At 31.4% G+C, this 19898-nt stretch overlaps 2 protein-coding genes across 3 annotated transcripts in view; both read right to left on the reverse strand.

Moving 5' to 3' along the window:
• Positions 1-6078, reverse strand: part of LOC121117098 (zinc finger SWIM domain-containing protein 5) — a 51526-nt gene extending 45448 nt beyond the window's left edge. The window contains exon 1 of the mRNA XM_040711395.2: positions 5385-6078. Coding sequence (XP_040567329.1) covers positions 5385-5784 — 400 coding nt within the window. The 5' untranslated portion in view covers positions 5785-6078. The remainder of the gene's footprint in view (positions 1-5384) is intronic.
• Positions 6079-8269: 2191 nt separating this feature from the next.
• On the reverse strand, positions 8270-12959 carry Herc4 (HECT and RLD domain containing E3 ubiquitin ligase 4). 2 transcript variants are annotated; one of them, XM_071888443.1, is made up of 8 exons: positions 12591-12959; positions 12329-12513; positions 11563-11726; positions 11348-11505; positions 10889-11296; positions 9191-10834; positions 8881-8991; positions 8270-8717 (listed from the first exon to the last, which is right to left on the reverse strand). In XM_071888443.1, the coding sequence occupies exons 1-8, from the start codon at positions 12777-12779 to the stop codon at positions 8424-8426; spliced, it is 3153 nt and encodes a 1050-aa protein (XP_071744544.1). In that variant the 5' UTR covers positions 12780-12959; the 3' UTR covers positions 8270-8423. The 2 variants fall into 2 exon arrangements, with proteins under 2 accessions (XP_071744544.1, XP_040567809.1); XM_040711875.2 differs by having other exon boundaries at positions 11348-11506; positions 11560-11726; positions 12591-12946.
• Between the last annotated feature and the right edge of the window lie 6939 nt (positions 12960-19898).

Consider the following 19898-nt stretch of genomic DNA (forward strand, 5'->3'; position numbering starts at 1 on the left):
ATGTATAAAAATAAGAACATATGTCAGCAATTTCTTCAAAAAAGAAAGAAAGAAAAAAGTTCCTTCCTTCCATTGTGTGTTCCTTGTTGGATGGTTATCACCGTCGTCATCATAATCGATAGAAAGAAGAACATACATACCAGATGTTTTCCCCTTCCTCTACTAACCAAGCTTAATTAACATAAAACAACAACTCTTTACCATTTTAGAAGAGCAAGAAGAAAAAAAGGAGGAGGTGGAAGCAAAGTAAAGTAAAGTTTAAGTAAAAAAGACCCCTTCCCATCATCATCCACTTTAAAAATAAACTTATAAAAATATAAGAAGTCAAAGGCACAACCAAAAATAAATAATGATAATACCATTTAACGTTGATATTAGTGTTGGATTTCGGCCTGAGACCGTTATTATTTTTAGTGGACCAAACTTAAAAAGGTCCTTTAAAAAAGTACCAAAGAAAAATTCGGTCTAGATGGATCCCAAAGGAAAATTCGGTCTAGACCGATTCCTAAGATGACAAGGTATACAAGGTACAATTTCTTGGTTTCATAACGTCTTATTCAAGTGCAAAATCGGATATTTTAATGATAGGAAATTGATACTATCATTCCTGTTTGATCTTTTAAAATTACAGATTTACTATATAATTAGGAGTAATATAACTGGAAATTTAAAACTTGATAATGTGTCATAGAACACAGTGAAGAATTAGTAATTTTTAAAGGACGACATACTTGTCAAAAATTGAACCATTTATAAATATTGATAATATTCAATTATTAGCATTATTTTCATCATAGAGACATAATATAAAAAGTTTTTATCTAAAAAAAAAAAGAAAGAAAAAAAAGGATCATATTTAAAGGAACGGAACAAATAATTTATTTTTTTTCCAATTATTGGAATGTCACACTCATATTTTTGTGAAGAAAGAGAAAAAGAGGGTAGGTAAGGTGGAATGAGTCTAGACAAATGTTCAAGAATACATATAATATTTATAAAAGAACACATAATACAATCAAGTTATATATTATGTAAAATATATTCCTTGTTCGTTCAGTTCGTAGTTGTAAATAGAAAGCTTTCTACAAGGATTCTTATGTATGTAGTATATTTGGTGTTGTTGAAGAAAAAGAAGTAGAGGGGGGGAAGAAGTAGAAGAAGTTCAATGTTACATAGAGGTCTACGTAGAGTTGTACAAAATATGGCATAGAACAAGTCAAATACTTTTACTTGTTGCAACCATCTGAACAGGGTTTTTATTTTCTAAAGCTGTCATCATTATTATTTAATTCCTGAAGACAGAACAAATACGTGTGCTTATGAAAGGCGGAGCCTAAGACTCACTCAGGAGTTATAAGTTCCTTATGGACTAATAGTAGAATTGAGGATCGACATTGGAGTAATTCAAGCCTATACACATATCCTTGGTTTATAAGGAGTGGGATGCGTGCTTATTTCCTTTCTCTCACGGCAGCTTGAAGATATCTAATGTTACATCATGGCAGCTAAACTGCTCCCTTCCCAAACATTCTTCAAATTGTTAGCGTTCATATTTTATACAACTCTAGGTAAGTATGTAGAAGAAGCCTTTCATCAGGAAATATTCCCAAAGGAGGAACCAAATAAAAGAAATCAGGCCTTAAACAATGTACAACATAGAAAAAACACAATGGTGATATATGATGCGTCAACAAAAAAACAATCTTGAACAAAAATAAAGAAAAGGAGAAAATCCCAATTTTTTTTTTTTTGCTTCATGTACATACAACACGATATTTCGCAGACATATTTGAGTCAATTATAAACTAGGCTTTGTATTCAAATTTGTTGGATAAGTCAAGATACCCAAAAATATTAGCTGGAGTTTAGAATCCTTCTAGCTTACTTTGGTGTCGACGGGCTACATATGTTATATTCATTGCCCATGGGGGGGGGAGAAAAAAAAATTGGATTCGAGGAGTTCTATGTAATTAAGTAAACGAGTATGTTCCAATGTATACATAGATTTAAGTTTCTTCAACATGGGTGATATATCACTCCTTCCAAAAAAAAAAAAAAAAAAAAGAATAGAAAAAGAGCTGCCTCTAAAATATATGTATATATTTATAGAATTACGTACATACATGAGGAGTAGAGAGGAACACACAATTGCAAATAGCAGAGTAGTAGAAAATAAATGATTCTCATCCGAAGATCTGATCGATCTGTTTATCATTATTGTTAGTGCTCATACTACTAGGCCTGAGACCGAATCTCCCAATCGGTTCGGTCTCAAGTGATTTTTTCTAGCATGTCGTTAGCTTTATTATGTACTGCAACCTTTATGCCAAAATAATAATAATAATAACAAGGAGGACCGAAATTATTCAAGAAATTGTCGGGAATTATTCACAGTTTAATCTTAACCAATCAAGTTCAGAATAGCACGTACCATGAGACAAGAAAGAGAAAAACCAACAGCTGATAATAAAATACTGCGTTGTGATTTTTTATATTTTATGTTAGGTAACTCTGTGCTAGGACAATCTTGACCTATATTTAGGTCCAGGCCTTGGATTAAAACCGTGGACTGGGAAAAAATAATAATTTTCTTTCAAAAATTGTATTGTATATTCAATCTTGAGCGATATTTCAGTCCAGACGGTGGTTTGAAACAGTGGGCAGAAATTTAAATCGTAGACTAGGAAAAACAGAACACATTTTCACTTACAAAAATTAGAAGAGTCTCAGACCGATCTAGGATTTCCAGTGCAAAATCCAACACTAGTTATTATGTTACGTATGTAAGTTTCTACTTAGAAAATTACAATATAAAAAGAGATTGTTGAATTAGTACGAAACATATTTCCGGAGAGAGAAAAAAGAGAGGAAAATACAAGTATTATACAGAGATATGTATAGTCTGTAGATTATAATCAACAGAGCCAAATAATAAAAAAAGTAAAGTATCTTTGTGTCTCGTCCGCTGCTGGAAGAAAGAGAGGAGAGGGTCGTGGTAGTAGAATTACAACATACTACTAATAGTTAGTCCTAGTCCTTCTAATAACAGAACATACAATAATAAAAAAGTATAATGACTCCGATGAAAATAAAGGAATAAAGAACGAAAGAAATAAACAACCGGTTCCCTCTCCATGATGATCATGATCATAAATCCCCCCACCCCCTTTTTGTAGAAGAAGTACATCTCCTCTCATTTATTAATAGTAGGGTTGAGACTCGATCCAATATCGTTTTTTTTTTTCAGTTCAGTCTCATGTGATTTTTTCTTTAAAAAAAAACAACCTTTTTCCTGTGGGACCGGATTAAGACCGATTTATATTTAGATCGATTTTTGACTACCAGGCTGGTCCAGACCTAATTAGAAATCAATTACTATAATTAAAATTACAGGGTCGTTCATGTAAATCCGGACCATCTTTAACTACATCCTGAACATTAAGGAAAGTATTTAACTCGGGTATTTAAATTTTTAAGCGAGAGGTTGAGCGTAAGCTTTAAGTTAGTTGCACAACCTTTAATTCAAGACAAATATTTACGATGGAGGAGACCAGAGGAACACCATCATCGAATTTGGTTAGAGCGGATACAGTACTTCAAGAAGTTGCTCAGTTATCCAAAGAGCTGAAAGGAGGCATATAAAAGAAAAAGCCACAAGTCCTGGAGTATAAAAATGAACTCCCAGATTCCTCATAGGCCTGAAACGGTCTGTGAAGGCATTACATGGGACTCCGATTATCGTTCTAGCCAAAAAAGTGTCAAGTAAGCTGTGCAACAGTCTCCAGGGCCATAAACACTGACCTGAGGATAAAGTCATACCGCCTCTACAAGACATATCCATACAGACAAAATGAAGGCCACCTGGGCTGCCCACGATAGAAAATTGCTGAACGATTTGAAGTCCCATGGTAACCAAATCATATTTTATTCGGATCAGAGACAATGGACAGTCGATAGATACCCCAACATCCAAAACAACAGATGGTTAGCAATCAAAGAGCTAATATCCCTCATGTCTTTAGAACCAAGTTTTCAGGGGGCATCATGCCCCTTGGGAAAACGACAGTGTCATGCCCCCCATAAACCGAAAGAGTGCCAACTGTGAACTCCTGTCTGACGAACTGATACCTTGGATGAAAGCTGATGCCAATGGCGTTGAGTTCCAATTTCAACAAGACTCGGCCACCTCTCACAAGGCCCTGAACTCCCCCGACATGAATACCATTTCTTTTAGGAGGAGTTAGAGAGGAGTGTATCTGGCAATTCACACAACAACATCGACTCTTTGAAGGCCTTCATAATCAAGTACTGGGACAAAATGCCCACTGCAGACTTGGTCAAGGTCTGCAAATCCTTTTGGAACGTATCGAGGGAATGATTGGTGAAGATGGCGAACACACTAAATGATTTTTTTCTTTTGTATTATTAGAACTTGTAAATAAAATTTCAAACCTCTACTTGCTTCCCTTATTTATTAGGGTGCAATTAAAGGTGGTCCGGATTTACCTGAAAGACCCTGTATAACAACGTAGCTCACTGGACGACACACTTGGACTGAGTTATTCTTTTGAACTCAATATGCACATGTTCGATACTTGGTCCAGGGGCGCCCACAGGCTGCATCCCCCCGCCCAAATAAAGGACCTTTTTTGAATGAAAAAAACAAAGGGAAACATTTTTTTAAGGATTTCTATTATAAAAAAGATCATTCGAACTCCCAAAATCATGCGCTCGGTCCTAGAGAAGGAAATATCCATATAGTATGTACAATATTGACTTCAATTTCCTTGGTCAGATGGATTAAATGTGATACTAAAAAATGTATTCTTATATCTAATCGATACAACTTCATCTAACCAATTGAAGGAAGAAAATGAACTGAGTTAATTAAAATTATAACAGTCTCAGAGCGGTCTAGGTCGGATATACAGGCCGAACCTCAACACTAATAAATAGACTTATTCTCAATATGTTGTTATGTAAGACTATGTAAACGTCCCTTTTCCAACATAAATTTCCTTTGAGGAAGCAGACAGAAGTAAGTAGGACAAATTCCCAGCCCCACAAATTTTTCTTTTTTATATTTTTAAAAGTACAATATCCAGTATTTCGTAGACTAACTTGTAAGTTTCAAATAATTGAGTATTCAAGTATTAGAATCACATGTATTGTATATATGGTTTTGACGCAAAGGATTTGCATTAATGTGTAACACTGAATACATAATTCATACATAATATTATATCTTGAGAGTAAAGGGGGAGAAATGTAGAATGGAAAAGGAAAGTCATGTTTTTTTGTGGAATGAATAAATAATTACAGTACACAACTAGAGAACAAGAAGTAAAGTATTTTAATTTAAAAGTCTTGAATTGAGGACTCACCAACTTGAAGTACATTGTGAACACAATGATGTTCTAGGAGTTTAATGCCTTTATAGAAGGGAGAGTTGTGTATTTCTTGACTAGAGGAAGCAGGGACTCGGGCCATGGAGGAGTACATACAAATGTCCCTCTCATTTCGAGGAAATGACCAAAAAATGATCCGTTCCTGAACGGGCTCTGGTATACGATCATAGCGCTCTTCAATCCTCTGAAATGGAATGGTCAACGCCACTTTTTTGGCGCAGATATCCAATAGGCTGGAAGGGGAATAACTGCAGGAACTATTGGGATATTTGGGTTCTAGTAGTAAATGGTGTCTTTTGGAAGAGGAACCTCCTCCATGACGAGGACCGGAACACGCTCGTTTATAGCCGCCATAATGAGATGATGCCCAAGCCATCCCCGTCTATATGATTCTTTTACACCACTCAGGGATTCATATTCTTCAATCATAACACTTGAGATTAATCTTTTATTACCAATTACAATTATCAATCAACAACACTGAGTAGAGGGAAGACATTCATGTCCATACGCCCTCACCATCAATCAGTCACTAAAAAACAAAAAAACTTTAATACATAAGACAGAGGGGAAAAGTTGCCGCCGACCCGAGTATTATTTATTTTTCCAGGGCAGGCGCGTCTTCTTCTTCTCCCTTCTTCCTCTCTTTTCTTCTTTTGCTTCCTCATTCAATTTAAAAAATTATCAAAAGAGCCAACAACACCGCTCACTCTTTCTCAAAAAAAAAAAAAAAATATATATATATATATAGCCATTATCATTACTCTTATTATTATTTGGCGAGATCCTCCCCTCACGCACGGATCCTATTACTTTAACCTTATTTTCTCCGCTTGTGGTTTCCGTCAAGAAAATTTGATAACTCTGACCACTAAAAAAATAAGAGAGAAAGAAAGAAAAACTTGCTTTCATTTCCTATCCTAGATTTTTATTTATTCCTTAAATAATTTAGAATGCATGTAAAATTTAAATGATGGTTTGTTTTGAAAATGAACCTCAGCTTCTTCTTCTTATTACAGATCATAGAAATAAGAGTCCAAAAGAAAACCTTTATTTACTTAGTATTATCATTCAAGCTGATTCACGGATTCTATCTATCTGATTAAATAATAATATATCGTCTTCATTAAAATATTTCACATTTAGATAGATACAGAAAAGTCGATAGTCTGTATATTATATGATTCAATGCCAAAATGTTCTTGGCACACGAAGATTTCATAAAAATTTTCCTTTTTTCTCTCTCCCTCTCTCAAAAAAACATTCGTTATTATCAATAAAGACGCGATACGAATAGATCAATATCCTAGAATTGAATTTATATAATATTCATAAATACAATTATTGAATGCGACCTAAATAATAATCATTTACTTCATTGGGAGATTGATTGATTATTGATTATTGATGCAACATAATAATACTCATAATTATGGATGCACCAATGCATCAAAATCAGAATCCACACTAATCCAATAAATTAAGCCAAAAAAAAACAATTGAATATTTTTTTAATTTTTATTTCAAATGGTCAACCAATAAAGAGAAGTGAGGATCATAATATAGACTAACCTAGGTTTTAGTTATGGAGGTTCCACCGGTAGGGGCCCCGGATAAAATATTGTTTTCTTCTAATTTTTCTTCAACATGTAAGAAGTGCATTAATAATAACACTGTATAACAAATTTCAGGTGATGAAATGTGCTTCGTCTAAAACTAATTCACGTTTTTAGAATATTTTACGATTCAAAACCATAATCTTGCGTCAAAAAAACCATATAGACGGAAATCAGAGTTAATAACGATTTATCAATAACATTATAGAATTTCAAAGATGTATAATAATGTTCAAATATAAATGAAAATCTTTTGAATTCACAGATCTCACGCAAAGATAAGTTAAAACATGAGAGCCCTTTGAATATTCCTCTCGGTGTATTTGATGTGACACTCTAAGACTGACAGTTCTAAAAGAGAACCACATGAATTATCCTTTGCACAGTACTCCGTAACGTCAGGGCAGTCAAGTCTCGCTCATTTGGCGTAAGACTCACACAATTTTCCTCACTGAAAACGATGTTCTAATGTTTCTATTTAATAAATTTACCGAAAATCTCCAAATCTTATGCAGGCCTAATTTCAAAACTTGAGAGCACTGCATCACAATATGATACCAAGAACCAACCGTCAATTATACCAAGGCAAGAGCATTTTTATATCTGAATAGAAAAAAAACATAAACTTTTATATTTGACTTAAAATCACACATTTTTGCATAAAATTCAATTTAAGCTAAATTGATGTATAAGAATATATATAGATTAGTATTCATCATTCAATAGAGTTTATAATTTTGACTAATATTACACATATTTCACAAAAATAAAGAGGTGTTAGGAAATTACTTGTAAATACTTATCATGCCCACTTGATCCATTGAAATACTGTACAGTATTCCGGACTATATATATGAGGCAACAAGGAATAAATTGACTCCTGATAACAGATATGATTTTTTTTTTATATTTAAATTATTTAAAATAATTAAGTTAGTTATATTTATGTATTTTTACTTAGCCCTAACTAATAAAAAGTTTAACATTAAAAACAGTAAATCCTTTTTATTTGTTTATGTAATTCCTCTATACATAATAAAGAATCATAATTGTCCATAAAGATGGTATCGGTACATCTCTATTCACCAATAAGAGGAATGAGCAAAATATTTTTCAACCATGTAATTAGTTTCTATTATTTTACAATGATAGAAAGAGACGAAATATAGTTACTAAATACCTCATTTTATCAGATTTTTAACAATATATGAGCAAATCATAATCATCAACTTCATACTAAATGACTAAATTTAGAGCAAAAGGTGCAAACTTTATTTAAATTTACTTATAAATTCTTATTACAGCAAATTGACGAAATAACCATAGGCATTCTATAAGTATATATATTTATATTTATATAATCATAAATCTTTAAATTATTTGTAATTAAAAACTAGTCCTAAGCTAAACCAAAACCTTGCGTGCATTCGATTGAAATTAAAAGCTTTTTTTTCAGTATGGCTCGAGAATTATAATCAGGAAGATCTAATATATTAAAACACGTATGTGCGACAGGTAAGTATTCAGTATCCGTTGTTCTTTGAATAATCAAATTAACAGCCTTCATTCCAACAATGGGTATTCGATCGGTACCAGTTAAAAAAAGTAGAAATTTCTTCTTGTCGTCTAAGCTCAATTCATGGAAAACTGACCAAAAATCAAGAACGGTCGGACTATCTTTTTTATATCCACTCTGAAAATACAGAACAAAGTATAGAATCACAAATGTAGCCATTTACATACGTAATTTTTTTTAAATAATTTTTATCCACATTACACATGTTTGAACATTTTTCAAGAGAAGGTGGGAGTTTTTGAACCATTAAAGTGCAAATAATATTTATTTGTAGGTATACCTTATAGAGAGTATTTTTTTCAAGCTCATCCCAATCATAGTTCTCATTTCCAACAACCAAAGCCATGAGCTCTTTTGCATGAAACAAATCAAGTACACGTCCACCGCAAACCTTATGAGAAAAAATAATTCATAAAGTAAAGCCTTGTTTTAAACTCTTATGTTAAAATAAAAGTTTTGAAAAAAAAAATGATTAAAAAAAAATACTTTACATTGCAGAAACAAGGAAAGCTTAAATGTGTTGGTACAAATTTCTACACCTTTCGCTGGTAATAATGTATCATATCTATGAATGAATTATTTTAACTTACCTTATGAAAACCTTTATGAAAAGCGTCATACTGAGTTGCAACTGACTTATTTAGTATGTAGTCAACATAAAGATTAATATATTCTTGTCTATTCTCTAAAGTAACATCAATGTTCTCTCCATTTGGCTTCAATTCAACAACTCGATTTACCCCAAAAACTTCCTCAGTTAGCGTGAAATTTAAAAAGAGATCTTCCATCTCTTGAGAAGTCTTATATTGCAGCATCCTTTCAAAATTAGTGGCAGTGGTTGGTGAGAGGGAGCTAAAATCTGCTAGACTTCCAACTTCACTACCCAATAGTTTCTTATACAGGGGAAGAGGGAATGCGATATTAATAATCGTGAAGTTGTAAATAGCCAAGCCACATATTACACCAATTAATAAAAACATACTTGGTTCTTCAAAACATGACGAAGAGAACCATATCACTCCATCATCATACTTTTTAAACATCCCATATTTTGGATCTGTTATCTCACGGATGAGTAATAAAAAGAATTCTTTCTTTACACCCCCAGCATCCTCAGCCTCTTCATCTGTGAATTTAACACGTAAAGGTTTTTTTAAGTCTACAGGAGAAAGTTGATTAACAATGGCAAGAGTTGTCTGAACTAAGTTATTTCGATCAACAACCAAATTCAAGAAAGAATACGCCTCAGGTTCTCCAAAACCAGGATTGAACCAATATTGAAACGTCGCTCTTTGTTGGGCACTATGCATCTGAAACCCCTGGTCAACTTCAAGTAATGTTGTCTTAGCTGCAGCATCGAATATAAACGGAAAGTTACATACATGATTTGTTGTGGTCGATGTTTGATGCTTATTAAGCAACCAAAAGATGTAACTACTCTGCAAATCAAAGTGCTCAGATATTTCATTCATATAAAAATCCTCATCCGGTATAATACAATTTTGCTTTTCACTATTAACCCTGTTTAATATTCGTAAAATAAGTAAAAATGTAGCTGCAATTTTACTTATTGATCCAGTACGATAATTTTTATTTTCCTCGAACTTGAGGCTTTCTAACAATGCCAATTTGAAGATATTTACAATATTTCTAAAATATTCCTCATTTGACATAGATAACCACTTTTCTATTACACGTTGAGGATTCTTATCTAAAGATAAAAACCGTTCCGCAAAAGTATAATGTAAATCACGAAAGATGACAGGATTATTTTGCATTTCTTTATATAATGGTAAAATTAGGTAGATCCTAAGAGCCTCCACATCCGGGGGTGATGACATTAGTTGTGGAATTAATGTGTTAACTATAGAATCGTGAATTAAGTTTTTAATTGACTCTCGAGGGCATAGTGATAAAGGTAGAAAAACCTCAGAGTTCCATGCTTTTAAATCAATACCATGTTTCTTAGAAGAACAATTGAAATGATCATCTGTTAGAAATGATGCATTAATACAACTTGTTGATTGAAAGATTGTCTCTAAACTTTCCAACAAAACTTGATCTACCATCTCGTCAACATCGATGGACATGATCTGTATCATTATTGAAGGAGTTAGAGTCAAAACAGATCTAAAAATATAGAAAGTACGAAAATCTAATCTTTCATTTGACTTATCCAAATTTCGAATTGTAGCAAAACTAGAGTTTCCACCTGCACCAATTGTATATAATGCCTGAAATCAAAACATTGTAAATATATAAAAATTAAATATGTGCTCCATACTTACAACATTTTCTTCAATATAAGAGCTACCACTCGAAGAATGTTGACGATTTATTCTCTTTGGCTGGCCTGATGGTTGTACCCATGGTCCGTAAATGATCTGAGGTATATTGACATTTTCAACAGCCTCTCTTCCAAGTTGCCCAGATCCACCAAGTCCAAACGAGTATAACCTTTCTCTTGATGGTATCAATGCAAGTGTGTGTCTAGCTCCACAAGCAATCTGACTAACAACAGTACCCATTAATTCCATGACTTTTCGAGGCAATAATTCATTATTAAATGAACCATGACCCAATTGGCCAAAACGCCCCTGTCCAAAAGAAAACACTCCGCCATCTTCTGTCAGTACAACTGAGTGATCATTGCCACATGATATGAATTTTATTATTAAACTTCTGAGTAACCTAATCTTAAATGAATTGACTTTATTTATTAGCTTATCTAATGTACTTGAAAATACCTGTCTTGGAAAATAGCTGTTGTTAACATCTCCAAGGCCTAATTGCCCATACGAATTCTTGCCCCAAGAATAAACTGTTCCAGAAATAGTCACAATCATACTATGCTCTGCACCCGCAGCTATCATCAAAGGAGCAACGCCGATCAAAGATTCAATAACCTATAATTGAAAAATTCTTTATCATAGGTCATATCCTAATACATTTGAAAGACCTTCCTGTGGCTTAACAACTTTATCCCCAGATTCTCGACCCAAACCAAGTTGACCGTATGTATTGTCACCCCAAGCATAAATTTTACCTTTATTAGTTAAAGCTAGACTGTGATAATGCCCTGCTGCAATTTGAGCAACATTTTGAAGTCCTAAAGATTTAATTATCCTACAAAAATAATATATATATACTTTAAAACAATTTCTTATAAACGACATAATCATTTTATAAATTCATTTAATTATAGTATGTATGTCATAAATTAGTATAATATGCATTCCTCTAATAAATTACAATTAACATTGAATTCATAATTACATTTTAAACTCTATGAGTGGTGCATCAACATAAAAACAATCTTGAACAAAAATCAATAAAAGGAGAAACACCCAATTAATTTTTTTTAATTCATATACAGTCAAATATTTCTTAGACCCATTTGAGTAAATTATAGGTTTTGTTTTCAAATTTGTGGAGATACCCAAAAATTTTAAACATAGTTTTCAACTTTTATTATTATTTATTTTATATAGACGCAAATATGGTCTTTTAAATAAAATCTGTCAATTTCTCATTCTTTTATTGTGAAAATTAATTTTGGTTACTTTAATTGCAATACCGAACAGTTCAAAAGGAATCATAAGGATAATTTGTTCTCAAAATAGACGATAATTTGAGAAAAATCATTTTAGCTTGCTTATGTATTTGAAGAAGAAAACATCAGACAACTCAGCTTCAAGATTGCACAATATCACAAATTTTTAATATACTTAGGTGTATCTTTATTTCCATCATCATGGCCAGTCTGTCCTCTTGTATCACTACCCCATGAAAACACTTTTCCCCATTCATCCAATGCTAGAGTGTGTTGTCCACCACACACTACACTCTTTATACTATATGAATTGAGCAATTCCACTTTTTCGAATCTACTCTGTTTCGAGGAATGTCCTAACTGAAAATAAAACATTGAATCAATGGATTTATCAAGAGATAATCAAATGTCAAATAAAAATGGTAAAATATGAATACTTGTCCATAGTCATTGGAGCCACAAGTATATATTTTGCCTTCGGTAGTAAGGACTGCAGTATGTTCCGAACCAGCAGAAATTACATCAATATCTTCATCCAAGTTAACTAGCGATGGAATTCCAACATTAGTTTCTTCAATCGCTCCCAATCCTAGTTGCCCATGATTTCCGAGGCCCCAACTGTACATATTAACTTATCTTTCAGATTGAATATCACTTGAACTCCACACAATCACTTTCAATTTTAACTCCTTAATTTCAATATATATAATTAGGTAGATACATAGATACCCAAATAATGTTATTTGGATCCCTCCTTTAATCATACACAACGCAATTTTACGAGGAAAAATATTATTTATAAATATAATATAAAGTGACGACAAAATATACACATTAAAAATAAAACGGAACTTTCAAATAAAAACAACACAACCTTTTCCATATTTATACAGTTCAGCTATGGAGATAATGATAAGATACATTGAGTGTTCACCTAAACATTCGAATTGTAATTGTTCACGTCTTTATCTTTATTGGATCAAGCAATTTATCCTCAAAAAAAAAAAAAAAAAAAAAAAGCCCAAAATCATCTGGTAGCTAGCCAAATAAGTCAATTATACCACCTCTACTTATATTTTATATACTCGCACACTATCACTCTCATATTATTTTTTGACCATTTTTAATATTAATTACATATTTTTAAAATATACATAGTATTTTATTTCACACTGTATTATAATATTGCATAGTAATATTTGATTAAAAGAGTAGTTATTATATTACTTCTAAGAAATAGCCAAAATTTCTTCATAGAAATGATAAAATGGCCAATATATACATCATATAAATGACGAGGGATCAACAAGAAATTGTATTCCTGTTCTTTTGGAAACGGAGCATATGACGTATAGAATAACTTATAAATTATGTGTTTTATGAAAAAGAATAAATTATGAAATAGCCATGATGAATGATATTGATGACATATCAAGGGAGAATCGTCAACTGACAACAAAATCCGTCTTAGGTATGTTAAAACCATAGAGGGCGCTTCGAATATTTTTATTTTTTTAAATGTTGTTACTTGTTTATTGTAATAATAATAATTTTTTAACATAATTATATGAATTTATAGGTGTCAATTGCTTAATAAAGTCTTTAAACATATTATCTTATGAATTATATTAATATTTATTTCAATTTTTACATTTTCTTATTTATTTACTTTTTTTAATATGACGAAGGGATATTAAGGTACCTTTTCAGCAAGAAGTGTCGACTTGTATATATATATTTTATTATCATACATCAAATCTACAACCAAAGTTAAAATATAAGTCAGTGTATGACTGTACCCCCAATAAAACTGTCTATTTAATTAGCTCTTCCTCCGGTCCGGTACTTCCATATTTAGGTTTGCGTTTTTGGAATACTAAACAATTGAATAAAATTTTATTTAGTTTTTCAAAGTATTAATAATGTATTTAAGAAATTATTTTGACTAAAATTCAATTTAAGAATAAATGATTATTGATTTTTTTCCCCTCACTTTCACGTTTTCCCAAAACATATAATTTTATGCCTGCATAGCATTTCAAAATAAATTTATTTAAGCAGTGTATATAACGTTTGATTCAGGAGATTAATCAAAGAAATAATTAAAGACCAAATTATTTTTCTTAAAACAGATATTTTTAACTAATACTATGAAATTGTTGGAGTTAATGGCAATAAATACTATGTTTTCGATTTTTGGTTAAAGGGCTCAAGGAAAAGAGGGGTTAAGGGAAAAATAAACAATGCAATCAAAAGACAAGGAATACTATGTTACTAAAACTGACCTATAATATCGTGTTATTGTATTGTTGTGACGTAAAACGTTCAACTGCAATAGATTTGGTCTATTACAACAAACAAAATAATGCTGTAAAAAAAGCCAAATGCCGAACCTATTGCGGTTGAAGGTTTTAATGATAATTTTCGTGTTCTACGGCTTAAATCAAATGCTGTTACATATATAATCACCAGTCTCATTAAATACGCGATTTGAGACTGGGATTAAATTTCGGTGACTCGTCCCTGCCCATGTTCTGTAAGACCCTCAAGTCTGACATAAGATTTCAGAAACAGACCAAACCTTTGACCACTTCTTGTAGTTCTCTTGGTGCCATAAAGACTCATTTGAAATGTGCTCCCAACCTGTATTTGGGATAAGTCACAGTTTTAGGAAAGGAATATTGCCTTGCTTACAGAAAAATATACTGTGTAATTTGTCATCAGATGTATATGTCTCTACTTCTCCCTTCCTAATTAGTTTTTCTGAATGTTAATTGGTTGAATTAGAATGAGTTCGTTTGAAGCTGTGAACAATTCTTAACAATTATTGAATTATAATTCTATAGTTAAGATAATTGGCTAACTTTCAAACTAATTTTAGGGATTTTCTATGTTTCTTTCGGATCAAAGATTCAGTGATACTTTAAATGTAACGATGAGGAGGTTTTAATAATTTGACATTAATAAAATATCTAAAGTATTAATAAATTTTGATTCTTGATTGTGGATGATGCTTTTTAATCATAAAGTTGTTGATTTTGGTGTTTATTTATTTTTTTATTCGACTCTATTTAAGTCGAATAAAAACCAAACATACATGAAATATATAATACAGTCATAGCATGCAACGGATTAGAACGACGTTACCTCATTAACAAAAAAATAAATGATGTATTTTGTTGTCGTTTGTCGATGTATCTAATTTTCCACTCCACTAATCTGTGTTTTGAAGGCTGATTGGTTGAATATTAATTAGCTCTTCTTGAAATATGTACAATTATTGAATAATAACTCACTAAGTAAAAAGAATGGGCTGATTACCAACTGAATTTGAGGCTATTGTCCGTTAATTTTCGGGGGGAAGGTTGCTTGTTACAATAGAATTAACGACGTGCAGGTTGTTAAAAGGGGGCATTTCCGGAGTAAAGAGGACAGTTACTCCCCCCTCCTTTTCATCCTTCAAAATTCATTTGAAATCTGAAAGGATTTATAACACAATTTTAAAGTCTAATTGAAAATTGATTCAATCAGAAATACAATGCAACTGCGCGATGAAGTGTGAAATTATTTTATAGTAGTATGTATCACTGTATACTTAACAATATAAATGTATTTTTTTTTAGCTACAACTTGTAAAGTACGAGCACATATTTGTGAATACAATTCTTAAAAATAATCCCAAACAAAATGTATCAATAATCATAAAACAATATCTCAAAAATTCTGATTCGTAGAAAACATTATTAATCAATAAAGAGAGTGTTTTAGACAAGTTCGTATATACTTTATTTACTATTATTTTTGTAATAAAAAAATTAATCGCAGAATTGAGTACGTTAAAACTAAATCTGGGGGTCCACAGGAATTTTTTGTATGGAGGGGTTAGCTCAGGATATATACTTTTTTAATTCGATGCAGAGAATATAGATAAGTTGTCAATTTTGGGAAGGCCATCCCAATAATTTAATAATTGTAAATCCTTCAATTGTGGGGGGGGGAATTGAGACATTGACCATTGTACAGTTGGACTAGGGAATATATAGTCCAAGAAGATATCTATTGTATATAACAACCTTTTCTCTAAAAGATAATTAACATAAATCATTTTTTTTTAATAGCTAATTCTTCCCAAATGTTGTTTATTCTTAATTTAATAGTAGAAAATAGTTCATATCTTTATTGTAGAATATAGCTTGAGACGCCATTACTGAAAAAAAAAATATATTACAAGATTAAAGAAAAATCTAGCAATGTTTGAATTAAATATTAGGCAATATTCTATATCATTAAAGTTTCATAATTTTTGATAAACTATGGAATAATTTTTCTTTAAGTTGAGTCTTTTATATAGAATGAAATCATGAAAGTATCAACAGCCCATATCATAGTCATTATAAGCGATTAGGCTTAATGAATATTTATTTTCCTAATATTAATAAAAACATATAATGATCGGGTTTTGGAAGAATATTGGATATTTGTAATAAACATATGTCAACAAATGTTTTGTTCTAGAAAAACATGAATAGACTTTATATAAACATTTAAATAAATGTTTTTATTACAAAAACGAACTATAAATACTAAAATTGTCACCCCTCGCTTAACTAGATCATTTGATTTCATTGCCCCTAATACATATATATTTGTGACCTTCCTATAGACGTTTACATTTGTGTGCCTCAACACAAAAGTAAGTTAAAATGATTATTATTAAAATTGAGTGTGTATTATATTTGTATTCTCCGATGAATTACCGAATTATATTATTCTTATTTACCTTTTGGAGGAACTACAAATTACACTTAAAGTAGCCATAATTGATTGTCACAATGAGAGTGAGAAATGTATAGATTGATTTTGAAAGGTCATAGATATGGGTCAAACTATGTATCATAAATCAATAATATTTAACTAACATATGATAACTAAGAATATGAAGGCTCCTCCCTCAATGACTCAAAGAGATTCAAAATACAATAAGAATCAGTCACGTCGTTACCTTTATTGTAGCACGGAACATTTCTTTCGAAAAAAACCCAGAAAAAAGGCCCGAAACCATCTGGTAGTTAGCCAAATCAGTCAATCACACCAACTGATATTTATTTTTGAAGTATTCCCAGACTATCATTGTCATATTATTGCTCTACAATTTTAAAATGAATTGAATTCTTAGATAATATTTTATTCGAGACTGTATTATAATATTTTATTAAAAAGCATCGATATAATTTTCGATATTCTTTAAAATAGCCAAAATTCCATCATTGAAATAATAAAATGGGCAATATACGTGTGTATATGCGAGGAGGGATCACCAAAAAATTGTATTCCTGTCCTATTGGAAACGGAGAAAAGTATTCATAACTTATTACTTCGTTTATTTATCAAAAAGAATAAATTATGAAATAGCCATGACGTATCAAGTCAGAGGAAGGAATCGACAGCTGACAACAAAATACATATGAAATGTTTGTGTTGGCGAGGTAACACTGTGCAGTGATGTAAATTCGGTGAATTTTTTAGCTTTCAGTTTTTTTGGAATTGGTAATCTGAAGAATGAATTTCCTTTTCCTTCGCATTTGTCATTCTTATTTAATACCTGAGTAGTGAACATATTTTCCTAACTAGATTAAATTATATTCAAAATCTGATTGAATATTTTTGTGTGCTCATAAAAAACGGTATGTTACCTTGAGGATTTGTTGTGGAGTTATACTTGTAAGCCCTTGTTGGAATCAGAGTAGAATTGGGGATCAATATCGGAGTTTTTCTAGCAAAAGTTTTTCTTTGCACATGACTTTTTTCAGTCTTGCTGCTTCATCAATAAGGTCTCTCTTTTCCAATATTTTTTTCACCATTACAGTAGCTTTCTTCTTGTTTTCTCTCTTATAGTTCCTCATGTCAGCTTTTTGATTAATGGCCAAGTTCATGTCCCAATAAACACACAATCCATATCCTCCCCTTCTTCATTCGAAAAAAATATGGCATCTAAATTTTTGAAAAACTATGGATTGTCTTAATTTGGTCCATAAACCGAAATCACCTTCACTTTTTCCCCATTGAGAACTGCATCATTGCCATCTGCATCGGTTGCCACCAGCTTATTTTTGAGAACTGTTTTTGCAGCTAAAATTATGCACCTCGAAGAATGGTTTGCCTTTCTTTTTCTAACCGATACAATGAAGGTTTATATTCGGATGGAAATCAGTTTTTGATCGATATTGGTCACTCTTGTGTCACAAAATGATATGAAATTCGGCTTATGAGCTAATATATTTTTTATAACGCGGATTCTCTTTGCTTTTTTCACAGAACAAAATTTACGTTGGCGGATAAAACAGTTAATTTGCGAAGCATAAATATAACATAAAAGAAAGGAAGCAAAAAATAAAATAAGCGAATATTAAATTGTGAACCCCTGTCTTTTAAATATGAAACTTTAAACATAAGCACATATGTGAAGAAATCAAACCCATTGTTTTTGGCTTTCATTAAATAATTGATCATATGTTGAAAAGTCACAACTCACAAATTAATTATAACTCATAACAAAATTTTTTTTTGGGATTGATAGCAATCTTTTTTATTCTATAAACAAAAACATACATTTCCTGCTGACAATTTCTCTAAACAAATGAATTAGAAACCTAGTTAATATGTGTAACTTTTACTTGTCTTCCAAAAGGAGTAAAAGTGGTACCCACACTCAGAGGTATAATGGAACATGCCTAAACCACGAAAACCGCAAGTACGTATATAAACAAATATATGCATTATATGAATATTTACAGTACACAGTAATTATTATTTTCCCCTATTTGATCACATTTTTCTTATTAAGCGGGATTATGATGACTATGTACATAGTTCAAAATTATATAATCTACCGGTATACTAAAAGAAAAGAAACCGAAAAATAACGTGGTAAGACTGTTTGGGGGAAGCAACTTAGCTCTTCTGATGTTTCATTAAATTAGCTGTCATGAGCAGTAAGAGGGATGAACTAAACACAAACTGGCAAGGATATAGGTGGAATGAGTTACTATGATGTCGATCCTCTATTCTACTTTGAGTCCAACACATAAAACTCCACAAAAATCCTCAATGTTTCTCACTCACTCTAGTCATTTAATTTTGTTTTCATCACAAATAAAAATGTATAATATTCATAATTATGAACCCGCTTCATTATGAAAATTGCAGAATTTGTATCTTTTGGGAATGTTTAGGTTTATTAATATACTTGCACTGAGTTGATTAAAAACGTTAGTTAAAAGTGCATGACTGAAACCAATTGATCAAAAAAAAAAACAAAAAAAAAACACAAGTATTTGCATGAATTTATTTAAAATATGAACAAGCTGTAACTTTAATATGAAAATTGTATATGTTGTAACCAAAAAAATGAGAGGAACAATTTTAAATGAAGAATTTAGAGTAGGGGAGACCGGGACAGTTACGACAATTACATACAAGACTTATGTTTTTGGCTCAATTGTCTGTGCTGATTTGAAATATATTTTTTAAATGTTAACACAGCATGCCTACATATTTATGTTTGATATTATTTGAATCTCCACCAATTGCGTTTGAATGTGACTTGTCAAATGTTGCAATAGTCTAAAGCAATCGAGTTTAAGTTATAAATTAAGAAAATTTCTCCTTTCCTGATTTTGAATGATTAAATTTAATTTCAATATATGTATAAAAGTAGATTAAGACATAATAAGATTTATATTATG

The sequence above is a fragment of the Lepeophtheirus salmonis genome, chromosome 5 (assembly GCF_016086655.4).
Source record: "Lepeophtheirus salmonis chromosome 5, UVic_Lsal_1.4, whole genome shotgun sequence".
NCBI classification, from domain to species: Eukaryota; Metazoa; Arthropoda; class Copepoda; order Siphonostomatoida; family Caligidae; genus Lepeophtheirus; species Lepeophtheirus salmonis.

Coding starts and splice junctions, on each gene's coding strand:
- Herc4 (XM_071888443.1), bottom strand. CDS start 12,779: ATGTACAGTTGGGGCCTCGGAAATCATGGGCAACTAGGATTGGGAGCG. Junction 11,506..11,562: donor TAAAGTTGTTAAGCCACAGG/AAGGTCTTTCAA, acceptor TTCAATTATAGG/TTATTGAATCTTTGATCGGC. Junction 8,992..9,190: donor TTCATAAAGGTTTTCATAAG/GTAAGTTAAAAT, acceptor TTTTCTCATAAG/GTTTGCGGTGGACGTGTACT.